Consider the following 14,341-nt stretch of genomic DNA (forward strand, 5'->3'; position numbering starts at 1 on the left):
CATACGTGTTATTCAAGGCTGTTTTTTGTCCTGCAGTCGCCTGTTACTGGAATAGCAACTTAACGCTTTTCACAGGAGGAGTCAGAGTATAGAAGGGTGCAGGGGATGGATAAGTACAGTTATCAGGAATTAGACAGGCTCAGGTTCAACTCCTGAGTGTCTGTTAGGGGCTTATTTTGAGTCTGAGAGGCCATATCTGAGATGCTTTTAACACAAGATGCACTTCTTGGCGCAGTGGTCAGAAAAATGATCACTTTGTTTCTGCAGGCTGTTATTCACAGTAGTTTAAGTTAGAGCATAGTGTGTGTGTGTGTGTGTGTGTGTGTGTGTGTGTGCGTGCGTGCGTGCGTGTGTGTAAGATGCAGGGCTGAGATGTAACACAGCAGGCTGCACTGCTGAGAACAGAAATTGTGTTTTTACTCCCGCTGCTGCTCCAAAATCAACTCATTTGTTCTGTGTGTTTTTGAGTGTGTCCCCATACATGTATTTGTGTGTATGTGTGTGTCTGCTCAGCACATGCATTTTGCTGCATTTGCCATATATACACTCAGTGGCCACTTTATTGGGTACTGCTGTTTAAGTGCTTGTTAACACAAATGGCTAATCTGCCAATCACGCGCCAGCAACTCAGTGCATTTAGCTAACAACAGGAAACTGAGGCTACAATTCACATGGGCTCACCAAAACTGGACAATAGAAGATTCGAGAAACGTTGCCTGGTCTGATGAGTCTCGATTTCTGCTGCAACATTCAGATGGTAGGGTCAGAATTTGGTGTAAACAACGTGAAAGCATGGATCCATCCTGCCTTGTATCAGCGGCTCAGGCTGGTGGTGGTGGTGTAATGGTGTGGGGGATATTTTCTTGGCACACTTTGGGCCACTTCCAGCAGGATAACGCACCATGTCACAAAGCTCAAATCATCTCAAACTGGTTTCTTGAACATGACAATGAGTTCACTGTACTTCAATGGCCTCCACAGTCACCAGATCTCAATCCAATAGAGCACCTTTGGGGTGTGGTGGAACGGGAGATTCACATCTTGGATGTGCAGCTGACAAATCTGCAGCAACTGTGTGATGTCATCATGTCAATATGGACCAACATCTCTGAGGAATGTTTCCAGCACCTTGTTGAATCTATGCCATCAAGGCAGTTCTGAAGGCAAAAGGGGTCCAACCTGGAACTAGCAAGGCCAATAAAGTGGCCAGCAGTGAATGTTTATCCTCCTGGGACCCAGAAGAAAAAAGTTTTGATATCAAGATTTGTTTTATGTAATTTAAGTATTAGACTTGAAAGAAACATTTTGCATAAAAAAAAAAATTCAAAAATATTATTTATTTATTTTTTATCACGTCCTCTGTAGAGGACATCGGGACTTAGTCGGCTCTTAAATTTCCAGAGTTAGTCAATGAGTTTCAATTGAGTTACAGTGGGACTATGGGGTATTTTATGCTTTATCTCTAAATAAATGAGCTACAAAGGACTTTTACTCCCCTGGAATTATTATGTGGCTGTCTTCAATGCTTGACACTATGATGGATAGCTGTAGCAAGGTAGACTGTATTCTTAATAGCTATACCAATGGGTCTGACGTTGCAGTCAGGGTGCAGGATTGGTACCCTGTACCACTGGGTTTAAGGGCCTAGTGGTCCAACTGCACTCACCCCTCACTATCTATGATGTGATGAGGTGTAATGCTTGCTATGTAGACATTTAACACTCGCCTAGGCAATAAGAAGTGATGGGGAGCCCTATAGTTTGACCCATGACCCCTATGTGACAGACCCCAAAGACCAGGTAAACTTTATTGTGTGTGGTGGCCTAGGAAGGGTAAAGAACAGGGGAGTGAAGCTTTATAGATACTATTGTATGTGTGAATACACTCTCAGCAAGAATTGTCATTGTTTAAAGGAAATAGAGCAAGAAGTTTCTCGAAATCCTCCTTTTAGGTAGTATCTTACCATAGATGCATGGGAATGTACAGTACAGGCCAAAAGTTTGGACACACCTTCTCATTCAATGCGTTTTCTTTATTTTCATGACTGTTTACATTGTAGATTCTCACTGAAGGCATCAAAACTATGAATGAACACATGTGGAGTTATGTACTTAACAAAAAAAGGTGAAATAACTGAAAACATGTTTTATATTCTAGTTTCTTCAAAATAGCCACCCTTTGCTCTGATTACTGCTTTGCACACTCTTGGTATTCTCTCCATGAGCTTCAAGAGGTAGTCACCTGAAATGGTTTTCCAACAGTCTTGAAGGAGTTCCCAGAGGTGTTTAGCACTTGTTGGCCCCTTTGCCTTCACTCTGCGGTCCAGCTCACCCCAAACCATCTGGATTGGGTTCAGGTCCGGTGACTGTGGAGGCCAGGTCATCTGCCGCAGCACTCCAGCACTCTCCTTCTTGGTCAAATAGCCCTTACACAGCCTGGAGGTGTGTTTGGGGTCATTGTCCTGTTGAAAAATAAATGATCGTCCAACTAAACGCAAACCGGATGGGATGGCATGTCGCTGCAGGATGCTGTGGTAGCCATGCTGGTTCAGTGTGCCTTCAATTTTGAATAAATCCCCAACAGTGTCACCAGCAAAACACCCCCACACCATCACACCTCCTCCTCCATGCTTCACAGTGGGAACCAGGCATGTGGAATCCATCCGTTCACCTTTTCTGCGTCTCACAAAGACACGGCGGTTGGAACCAAAGATCTCAAATTTGGACTCATCAGACCAAAGCACAGATTTCCACTGGTCTAATGTCCATTCCTTGTGTTTCTTGGCCCAAACAAATCTCTTCTGCTTGTTGCCTCTCCTTAGCAGTGGTTTCCTAGCAGCTATTTGACCATGAAGGCCTGATTCGCGCAGTCTCCTCTTAACAGTTGTTCTAGAGATGGGTCTGCTGCTAGAACTCTGTGTGGCATTCATCTGGTCTCTGATCTGAGCTGCTGTTAACTTGCCATTTCTGAGGCTGGTGACTCGGATGAACTTATCCTCAGAAGCAGAGGTGACTCTTGGTCTTCCTTTCCTGGGTCGGTCCTCATGTGTGCCAGTTTCGTTGTAGCGCTTGATGGTTTTTGCGACTCCACTTGGGGACACATTTAAAGTTTTTGCAATTTTCCGGACTGACTGACCTTCATTTCTTAAAGTAATGATGGCCACTCGTTTTTCTTTAGTTAGCTGATTGGTTCTTGCCATAATATGAATTTTAACAGTTGTCCAATAGGGCTGTCGGCTGTGTATTAACCTGACTTCTGCACAACACAACTGATGGTCCCAACCCCATTGATAAAGCAAGAAATTCCACTAATTAACCCTGATAAGGCACACCTGTGAAGTGGAAACCATTTCAGGTGACTACCTCTTGAAGCTCATGGAGAGAATGCCAAGAGTGTGCAAAGCAGTAATCAGAGCAAAGGGTGGCTATTTTGAAGAAACTAGAATATAAAACATGTTTTCAGTTATTTCACCTTTTTTTGTTAAGTACATAACTCCACATGTGTTCATTCATAGTTTTGATGCCTTCAGTGAGAATCTACAATGTAAATAGTCATGAAAATAAAGAAAACGCATTGAATGAGAAGGTGTGTCCAAACTTCTGGCCTGTACTGTACGTTCACCTAAGGTGTTCTTTTTTTCCAATAAAACTCCAAATTCTTGCATACACATTACTTCAGAGTCTCACTCCAAGCCAAATTTCTGCTTTCACACTGACTAACCTTTCAAATGTTAGAAATTATGAGAAAAAACGTCAGTTGAAATTGAAAATTTAACTAATTGAAATTGGTTAAAAAATAGGGGGTACTAAGTCCTGATCCTACAGAGGACACTGAATAAAAAGGTGTATTTTGAAAAGGTTAAAATTACTCTGGATTTCTGAAATCTCTCTAAATTAAAGTTAAGACCCTTATATTCAGGAAACTAATTAAATATTAACAAAATAATCATAACTTTTGCCAGAAAATGATCAATTACCACCCTGGCAGCAAAAAACAAGAAAAATGTAATGGCAGCCATTTTGAAAAGGGTGTGTGTTTGCCCTGTTAACCCCACCCACATAATGTCTACATCATTAGAAAGCCCTGGATGTCCTCTTCAGAACACAATTTGACCCAAATGGATAGCATAAAGAATACTTGAGTTACACTAGTTAGACTAATGTCCTCCACAGAGGACAAAAATGAATTGTCATACATATAGTGTATATATATATATATATATATATATATATATATATATATATATTTGCACAACAATAATAAGGCCATCTTTAACTTTTATCATCTGCCAAAACTTACGCTTGTTTTTTCAAGACTAGAATTTCACAGCATCTCATCTCTTCTCCGTTCTCGTCCTGTCTGACTGGATACCATGGCAGAAAAATAAAGAGTTATTATGCAGATCCCTCAACTGAATGTCTTTGTTTTCAGGAAGAGAGAGAGAGAGCACAAAAGAGTGAACAATTCCTTTTGAAGAGATGAAAAGCAGAATGCTAATTCTGAGTTGCCCGTTGAGACGCAGAGAAGCAGACAATGCGGGAGACTTCTTTATTTTATTTATTTTATTTTTCTTTAACGAGTATTACCTTCTTTGTACTTGTGTTGATTTCTCTACGGGTTTTCTCTTTGTGTTTATATACAGCTGGTGTGCATACCTATCTCTGTGGGTGAGAATCAAGCACATCATTTCCATAATGATGCCTTGAATAGAGTTCTTGCAGGTGTGTGTGCTTGTGCGACCACCACATTTTTGTCCCCCTATCGTAGTAACATGGTGTCATAATTGAAGTGGGAAACGGACCCCATGCAGGTGTCTGTATTGTTGACCGCAGCCTGTTTGGAGATTTGTTGATGATGATTAGAGATAATCTGCCTACGTGGAGCAACGTGGTGCCAGAGCTGCAAATATAATTAGACTGTACGAGAACAGGCTGAGAGAGGAAGAGGAAGGGCCATTGAAAGTGACTGCTGAGAGACTATTTATAGCTGATAGATGAGAGGCTGTGATTGGTGGATGAGTGTTTGGCTCTCAAAGAGAGAGGCTGTGGTTGGTATGTTGACTTGTCTCCATTAATAATGTCATATATTATTTGTGTATTAATACTGCAAACATTTATGTTGTGAGAATAATTCTGGTTTATTATAATTTCTTTTCTGTGGTCTTGGTGATAGCTTTTATCAGTAATAACTACCACTTGCCTTAGTTTTGGGAGCACGTGTTTTTCCTGTGCAATACAGGATCATTGCTGACTCTTTTGTGTGGACAAAATTTCAATTCTACCTCCAAATAAAGCAAATGAAGTAGGTTTGGGAAACATGCTTATTAGTTTTTTTGTGGCAAGTTAAGGCCAAGAAGCACTAAACTGACATCAAAGAACTAGTTGAGACAAAGGCCAACTGTTGAATTGCCTCACATCACCTAGGTCACGGCCAAAAAGTTGCACTTCAACACACTGCAAAAACTATAGCCTACGGCCAACTAACACGTATGTTTGGCACTTGCATAAAAGGAAATAATTCTCCATAGCAGCAGGTGGTGGTAGTCTGTATTAGTCATTAAAAACAGAGAGACTGACGGGATGGATTCAAGACCCTAGTTAGCCAGTTAGCATGTAAATGACACAACCTAATGTTGAAAGAACAAATTATATTTACCGTGCACCAAGAATAATGCGAACAATTACAAACTGTTTCTGTTAATGAGTTCAATGGCTGAAAAAAATATCTTATAACAAGTCAACAAAGCCCTCTTGACTTCAGTCTATTGTTTACTTTCCTCATTTCGTTCTTCTCTGAAGCCAACGCACTGAATTGACCGAAAGAAACCAACAACGGCTGATAAGGGCCAACAGTGCGGGACAGACCGCAAAAACTAGGGCGATATATGCTCACTGATGACAGCAACATTCATGTAATATACGAAACAAACCAAGTCAGCCATGGCGTGCTAATTATGCTAATCACAACATTTTTTGCCAAAAGTAGATATCAAAGAAAAAACAGAGACTTTTGAGCTGATGGCAGAAGATACAATTACCTCAGAGCCTGACTGGGCAAAGCCTCTCTTCCTGTGGGCAGCTGCCTCTTTCTCACTCAGAATTATCCTGGCTCTGGGTCCACAGCTGCCTGTTTGAGAGCAGTGTGAAAGCGAGGAGCGCTCACTCTGCAGCTAAATCTGGGAACTGCAACGCCCTGCCACCATCCACTCTCAGAATGGATAAATTTATGTTTTGATATCACAATGACAGCTACACATTAATTTTCTTTAGTCTTTGTGTCTCACAGGTACTACAGCGCCACCATCCTGCAGATGTCAGGAGTGCGGGACGACAGACTAGCCATCTGGCTAGCTGGACTCACCACCCTCACCAACTTCCTGTTTACCCTGCTTGGCGTGTGGCTGGTGGAGAGAGTGGGGCGCAGGAAGCTCATCTTGGGCAGCATCATTGGTGAGTCACTCGACATGCCCACATCAGGTCATGATGTCTAAACCATCATTCTTGCATATTACGTGTATCATTTTTCCGCCAGGTACATGTTTGAGTTTGAGTCTGCTGGCCATTGGTTTTCTGCTGTCGGCACAGCACACGCCTCCTGTCACCTTCCACCCATTAGACCCATCTATGGCCAACTCCACCTGCACCAAATATCAGTAAGTACACACTTGTAGAGTTCAGTTTGGTTTCAAGTGGCATTCATTAAGGCACAATGGACCCTCTGCTGCTGCCTCTTCAACTATGAAACAATAAACACTCATCATCTCCCTTTATTACAAAGCATAAGCAAAAAATATTTGTAGGTGTGGGAGTGTGGGTGTGATTTAAAGATTACTGTTGTAGTCCCCTCTCCACCAGCTCTTCACCAGGGTTGATATTAAGTCTCATTATTCACCTTTTGTCACATAATGCACTGGCACAGCTGAAAACAGAGAGCTACAGCAAGACAGCTGTTCACCTTCGAGCACTTCTGCTCTTTGTAAAAGCACTCAATACTTTACAGTGTCAGAATATCAATCCAGAGTGCAGGAGAGCGCACTCAGTGGTGGAGAGCCTCAGAGGATAAAACCCTTCTAAAAGGATATCTGTGGGGAAGCTACTGCAAGTTTTCACACATACATTAAAACAGATCTCCAGGTGAAAATTAGTGCCAGCACATAATGCAAATGTAGAGTCTGGTTGAAGGTCAGATATGTGCGCTTTACCCGCCAGGAGGATCAGCTCATAACTCAGGGTCTGTATATAGAAACGGCCCAAGACAGCAATTATCCTGTGTTTCTTCTAATTTATTAATAACAGGATAAACTGTTGGGTTCACTGTAAAGATTCTGAGTAAATATTGGTCTTATGATTTTTATCATCTCCCAAACTGCAGGGCTAAATCAGCTACAATTCACTTCACTGTCGCCATGTGCAACAAAGGGCAAACACACACAGACAGAGACAGAGAGTGTTTGCATGCGAGCCAGAGATCAGATGCCTCGATGTCCCAATTTGTTCTCAGTTACACAGACGAAGATGAAACTCGTGTGTAACAACGGTCTTTCATCATAACAACAAACAGCGCCTAATGGACTCGCTGTCCAGCACCCACACACTGTAACACACAAATATAGGGGTAATTTGAAGACATGAGTGCTTTTACCACACTGTAGTGGCTTCATTGAGTTCACTTTACTCCATATGAGCCCACACATCCCCTCGCTGACCATGGCAGCATCCAAGGAGCACTAGAGCCACCACAGGCCTCTCACACTCACTGTGGATGGGACGTCTCATGTATTCTTAAGGTGTCTCCAGTCGGGTTTGAGTGTTCATTACTTGCCGAGGAAATGATGCAATGTCTTGGATATGATACCGTGACATGAACAGCTGTATATTCTCTAAGCCCCTTTAGTTACTGTTTCTATGCCTGTTGATATTATTACCATTTTTGCGTGGCACGTATGCAGTTACAGTGATATCGTTAGCAGACTGACATCTGAAATTTCTTTGTAATTTTTGAAACAAAACAACTTTGATTTCAGACAGAGGTAGACAAACTCGGGTCCTCATTTTTAAACAGCAATCTTTTATCTTTGCTGGCTGAAATGTCCTGATTTAGCAGACTTTATTAGTTGTAGCTTGTTAGCTAATTAAGCTAACATTAGCTCCATGAGCTGGGAGAAAACAAGTCTTTCCATGTTATGTATGTATAGCTGCAGCTGGAGCAGCTACGTGACCCATCCACCAGCTACATGAATCACCCACCATACCTACACGTCAAACCATGATCAACCACCTTTGCTTCTTAGTCCAAAACCTAGGCCTGAAGAAAATGTGAAGTTAGCATTTAGCTAACAATGACATCTGAGAGGCAGTCAAGGTTAGAATACGGGTTACATCTCATTACTTATATGGTGAATCATGTCTTCATGTACTTATAAAGTGGATAATTGGTACATTTGCCCTCATGTATTCACTACAACGCTGCGTTGTTGCAGGGTCAAATAACCATTGCGTCGGTGGGTTTATCTTGTACTGGTGGTAGGCACGGTTTGAAAGGCCATGTCGTATAGACTCCAAACAGAATGTGGATGCAGTTATACATGTTTCTGTCTATCAGCTGTTTCATGTTTCCTGATTGGCTTAAAAAGTATAAAGTGTGAAATGGCTGAAATGTGCAATTGATGGATACATACACGACACTGTACTAATGGAATGAGGCTAGAGCCAGGCAAAAATCATCACCAGTTGATGAACCGTGTACATGTAGAAGACACAAAAGAGAAGAAGCGTTGTTCTCTTATTGTAGTGTAGAGCAAGTTAGGCCCTGATCACACAGAAAGAGTTTTAGCAGTTAGAGGCGCCTTTTGTTAATGTTTTTAATGATAATTAAGCTTTTTGCTCATGGTTTTTGCGTTGTGACATGCCTAGCGTTTCTGAGCTCTACGCGCTTCGTCATCTCATTTTTCATCATCTTTTTTCCCCATTTTTCCCCATTCTGATTTGAGAGGCAGGTCTTCTGTGGTGGTCACGACAACAAGTTTACAGTTGGTAAACGATGGAGGAGAATAGATGATAGACAGCAGGTTGTCAAACTGGCCCTCATTCTAAAATATGCCTGGAAATAACCATCACTGAGGCGAAGCTCCTGGACCTCTCCCCATGATCCACCCTCTTTTTTAGGGTCTCATGTACCCACACAGATCTCTGTTTCCCTGTGCCCAACAAACTATTTACTGACAGCCTCTCACCCTCAACCAGAGCTACAGCAAGTACGTTCTGCCTGTCCAGGGACTAGGGAATGGATACTAATTACTGAGAAAAAAACACGATTGATTACAGAGGGAGGTTAGTGTCAGGATGTGATGGGGTGGTTGCCTGGCAACAATAAAAAGGCGCAGCAAGCGCTTTTTAATTTTTTATTTTTTATTAACTAGTGGCATTCAGTTAAAAATTGTGCAGCTGGGAGAGTATCTATGTTCCCATGGTCCTGTGTTCTCCAGCTCAATATCCACTTGATATGACTCATTACAGAGACCTTTCAAAGGTTTCTGTGTTCTCAGCAATGTTTATGCCCTGGGTCAAATGTTCAAGTAGCCGATGTTTCCCTGGGTCAATATGTTGAAACTACCCACCTACAGCTTACAGCCAACTGATGTTGTACTCTTTGAAAAATATGCCCTGAAACTTTTCTTGAATTTAGACATTATTATGTCCACATTTAAAATGCCCATACCCTTTTGTTCATTAGCAATTTGTACTGTGAAGCTAGCACTTACCAATCTCTAACAATGTTAGTTTATCTCAGGAGACACAGGACCCTGTGAACATACTGTAGGGATGGCCCTGTGCAGCTTACGTTAGTGCAGATAAACACAGGAGAAAACTCCACAGCTATGCTAATACATAATCTATGATATTTATTAAAGCATCAATATTGTGCGCATTTTTAAAAATGTATCATCTGATTCTCAGCTGAATCTAAGCTGTTGCATTTCTCTCCTCACTTTCCCTCACTGTTTATTTTGCTTTCCTCCGGCACTAATACAAGGTTTTATTTTCGTCTGGTTGACCTCAGTGTGAAATTAGAGCAAGGTGCCCTGCACACAGGGACGCTGCAGCCTGCAAAAATAGACCTCTGACACAAAACACACACATTTCACACACTTCCATCAGGATCACAACAACAAACAAACCTGATGGAGCTGCACAGAAAAGAACGTGTGCCCTTGTGAAAAATGGGTTTGCCTCTGCCTATCACATCACTGACTATGGCACAGAACAGGATAAAGATGTAATTCATTACTTCCTGCATGTGGGGAACTGTCCATACATTAATTTCATTTGGATAATGAGGCAATTAGAGTCTCAATTAGAGAGGGTGGGGCACTGTTTTCTGTCATAGTCCAGTCTTGTTAAGACAGATACTGTATTTTAGATTTACAGTGCAACTCCATACTTTTAAATTCTGTTTATGAAAAGTGAAGGAATGTGACTTTAGGAGCGACTGTACAGTACGACTGATTTTATTTAGGGAAATTATAGCTATTGTGTGTGCTGTTTGGCTTGCAGGCTGTGCGAGCCGTGCATGCTGGACCCTGGATGTGGCTTCTGTTATCGTGAGAACGGCTCGGCGCTCCTCGCCTCCTCCTGTGTGCCAGTCAATAAGGCCTCCACCGAGCACGCAGCATGGGGAAGGTGAGTCACAGGATGCTGCATGAGTATGTGTTAAGGAAGCAGCAAACGGGGGGCTACACCATGTTGAGATTTATTTTTAATATAATGTAAGATATATTCTAGAGTTTTGATGAAATGACACATTTCACCTGTAGTTGAGAATCAGTGTCAGGTGCAATTAAAAAAGCAAGTGAATGTGCCTCTCTCTTGCAGATGCTCCAACTCCAGCCTGATGAGAGATCAGACCTACTGGGCCTACAACTACTGTCCCACCTCCTACTCCTGGCTGGTTTTATTGGGTCTGGTGTTCTACCTGGCTGCTTTCGCTCCAGGTAAGATTGAACCTGTGTTTTGTGTTTCATTGCATTTACACTTGTTATTTCAGTACCAATTTCATCCTTCTGCATTGCTATGTTAAGTTTACCATTAACTATTGTGTGACGTTTGTGTAATTCACTTGATTGTCATGTAGGGCTCCTTTGAAGCAACACTTTGCAGTTTCTTTTTTTTTATCTTGCAACAACAACTTCAGCATCATTTAGATGGTACACAGAATTGTAATTAGGGCTACAACTAATGATTTTGTTATTTTATTATTTTCATTGTTGATTAGTCTGCTGATTATTTTCTCAATCAGCTGATTAGTTGATTGGTTTATACAGTATTAGAAAATGGAAAAAAAATAAATAAATTTGATCAGTGTTTCCCAAAGACCAAGATGACATCCTCAGATGTCTTATTTTGTCCACAACCCAAAGATATTCAGTTTACTGTCATAAAGGAGTAAAGACACCAGAAAATATTCACATTTAAGAAGCCGGAATCAGAGATTTTTTTTTTCTTAAAAAAATACTCAAACGGATTAATTGATTATCAAATTAGTTGGACATTAATTCAATAGTCTACAACTTAACGATTAATCATTGCAGCTCTACTTGTAATAGGGATAATAGTGCCTTTGTCATTCCCACTCCGTGCTCTAAACTCCTGTTCTGGCATTATGTAACTTTGTTAAGCGGGTAAGAGAAGCTTAACGCCTCACAGCACACACCACCAGCTAGCTATAAAAAGCTAGTTTGTTTTAATCTTTTTTATTGTAACCTTTAGGTCCTGCCATGTTTGTAATTGTACACTCAAGTAGCATAGCCTACACAGTGTGTTGTAAACAGTGTGTAATTGTCTCAATAAAGTTAGTTAAAGAAGTTAAGGTAAGCTCAGTTAGCTCTGTATTCTCAATAGAAAGAACTGTTGTTGTAAAAATCTAAACTTAATACACCGTTAGCAATGCGTGAATTATACTTTGTAATTGGGCAAACTAACTTATGTGGAGTTGTAAACTGTTTATACCGTCCTGACGTAAGCTGTAGTTGTAATAGAGTGGTGTTTTTGTTGCCACCTTGTGGCTATAATAAGCAAATGTTACTTAATGGTTGGCCAACAAATAATAGTCTTGTATACTAAGTGACGCTGTAACAGGAACTGTCTCTTATTTGTGTTGTTGTCTTAATTAAAGACGCAAGTTAAGTTCAGCCTGCTAGCCTGATTATTTAAAAGCCATTCCAATGTATTACAGTAGTGATCTTTCACAAGGCTAACAGGAAAACAACAATAATCAGACAGTGAGTGTACATCCTTGCCACTGTTATTTATAAAGGGTTGTGACTTCGACAGCAGCCTTGTTGCTTTCATCCCTGTCACAAGAAGTTTTGTAGTTTTCTGGAGGCCAAAAGTAATGTTAGTTTCCATCTTCAATGTCATAGTAAATAATGCTACACAAAGTCATATTTGTGTGAAGTCCTGTAATATTACTCTACCTTGTCAGTCGACATGGTTCTTTGGCTTCTGGCATCTTATTTGGTGGTTCCTAATTCTTCAGCTTGTCAGCAAATGCACATGTACCGCTATTCATGACACTTTGTGAGACATCGATAAGGTTACAGCCTATGGCACAATCTTTCATAAATAACATTAGCATGAATGTACACTCTGCTGCCAGATTGTCATCATTTTCCCGCTGGCTGTGAGACAGATCTCTATGGCTTATGTCAGGACAGTATAAACAGATTGCAATCCTGCAGGCGCACTTTGTATTTACAACAGTGGTGTACTACTCTAAAACTGCAGTGGGGCCAAATCACTATAAAACTATACACGAGACATCATCCATTGGTTTGTGAGCTCCCATTATGAAGCCTCAAGTTCAGAATTTCAGACGTTGTCATCCTTTTTTGGAGCCAGGAGTGACCAAATTTGGGGCTGTGGAGAAGCGATGGGTGGATCTGACTTATAGACTACGTCGACACCTAGCAGACAGCCTGTCACTCAGAGCAGCCATGCCCTTAATTATGCTTAACTTTAAGCCTTAATAGAATGTAAATTTGTGATTAATATAAAAATTTACCCCCCTACAGTTGCCATGAAGGGGAAAATTAGCTATAGAGACTAAACTGTTTTTTATACCAGGTTTAAACATGTTTATTTCTGCTGTTCAGTCTGGCATTTTAACATGGGGGTCTATGGGGATTGACTTGCTTCTGGAGTCTCAAGTGGTCATTCAGGGAACTGCAGTTTTAGGCACTTCTGCACTAGCTTGAAATATACCAATTCTTGCATCATGTTGCTTTAAAGCCACAAAATACCAGGTGATATGTGAGTTGGAGGTTTCAATCATCTCGCACAATCTTCCCCAGCAGATGGAGTTTGCCCAGTTGTCACAGAATTGTAGAGGACATACTACACCTCCCCTCCAAGTCTCCTGTTGGAACTTGCCTCATAAAGTAATCCCTCATCTCTCATCTGTCTCTCAGGGATGGGTCCAATGCCATGGACCATCAACTCAGAGATCTACCCTCTGTGGGCGAGGAGCACAGGGAACGCCTGCGCAGCCGGAGTCAACTGGACCTTCAACATCCTGGTGTCTCTCACCTTCCTGCACCTGGCTCAGTACTTCACCTACTACGGTCAGTTTCTTTAGAGCTGATATTCTTTGCTTTTGTGGAAGACAGAGGAGGAGATAAACTGAGCTGGTGTAATTTCGATCAGAGTTAACATTCCTGTCAGGAATAATTACCAGCAGCCATCAGGGCTGTCAGTCCTCATTCAGTTCCTTCACTCTCTATGCAAACGTCTCAGCAGATATCGTGTAACAGGCATATTATACATCCTTACGTCAAAACCAGCACGATGGTGACAGCTGATTGATACCCCGATGTGTTTCCAACCTTTACTCCTTCTATACATCCTCCATCAGTGTGGCTCAACAGCAGGTTTCTCCTCAGACAGGAAGGAACTGACCTTTCGTGGAGCTATCGATCCATCAGCGGTGAACGCAGAGGCATCCTGAGATGCAGCGGGTTAATGATAGATTCAAGGCATTCATCCATCCATCTGGTTTATAGGAATCGTTCACTGAGAACATAAGAATAACAGCGTCCAAGCTGAAAAAACATAATGACGTTGCCATAGAAATGGTAATGGTATTCAGCATAATGTACACTTGCAGCTTAAAAATGTCATTCTGCTCTGACAAGGAGAAAATAGAGATCACTGTGGTCAGGAAATCTCATTAAAGCTCCGTCGCTGTGTTTCTGTGTGAATACTTATTTCTAGGTGCGTCTCTGTGTAGTAACACCATTTGCGTGGTGTTACTACACAGGTGCGTGGTATTTCTACTTTAAAGTTAC

The 14,341-nt window shown here is 41.5% G+C and overlaps 1 protein-coding gene across 2 annotated transcripts in view; it reads left to right on the forward strand.

Moving 5' to 3' along the window:
* Window positions 1-14,341, forward strand: part of LOC117249380 (proton myo-inositol cotransporter-like) — a 111,932-nt gene that overhangs the window by 91,192 nt on the left and 6,399 nt on the right. For both annotated transcript variants that reach the window (XM_033615001.2, XM_033615002.2), the window contains 5 exons: window positions 6,286-6,449; window positions 6,532-6,652; window positions 10,554-10,679; window positions 10,872-10,990; window positions 13,466-13,618. In XM_033615001.2, coding sequence (XP_033470892.1) covers window positions 6,286-6,449; window positions 6,532-6,652; window positions 10,554-10,679; window positions 10,872-10,990; window positions 13,466-13,618 — 683 coding nt within the window. The remainder of the gene's footprint in view (window positions 1-6,285; window positions 6,450-6,531; window positions 6,653-10,553; window positions 10,680-10,871; window positions 10,991-13,465; window positions 13,619-14,341) is intronic.

The sequence above is a fragment of the Epinephelus lanceolatus genome, chromosome 23 (genome assembly GCF_041903045.1).
Source record: "Epinephelus lanceolatus isolate andai-2023 chromosome 23, ASM4190304v1, whole genome shotgun sequence".
NCBI classification, from domain to species: domain Eukaryota; kingdom Metazoa; phylum Chordata; class Actinopteri; order Perciformes; family Serranidae; genus Epinephelus; species Epinephelus lanceolatus.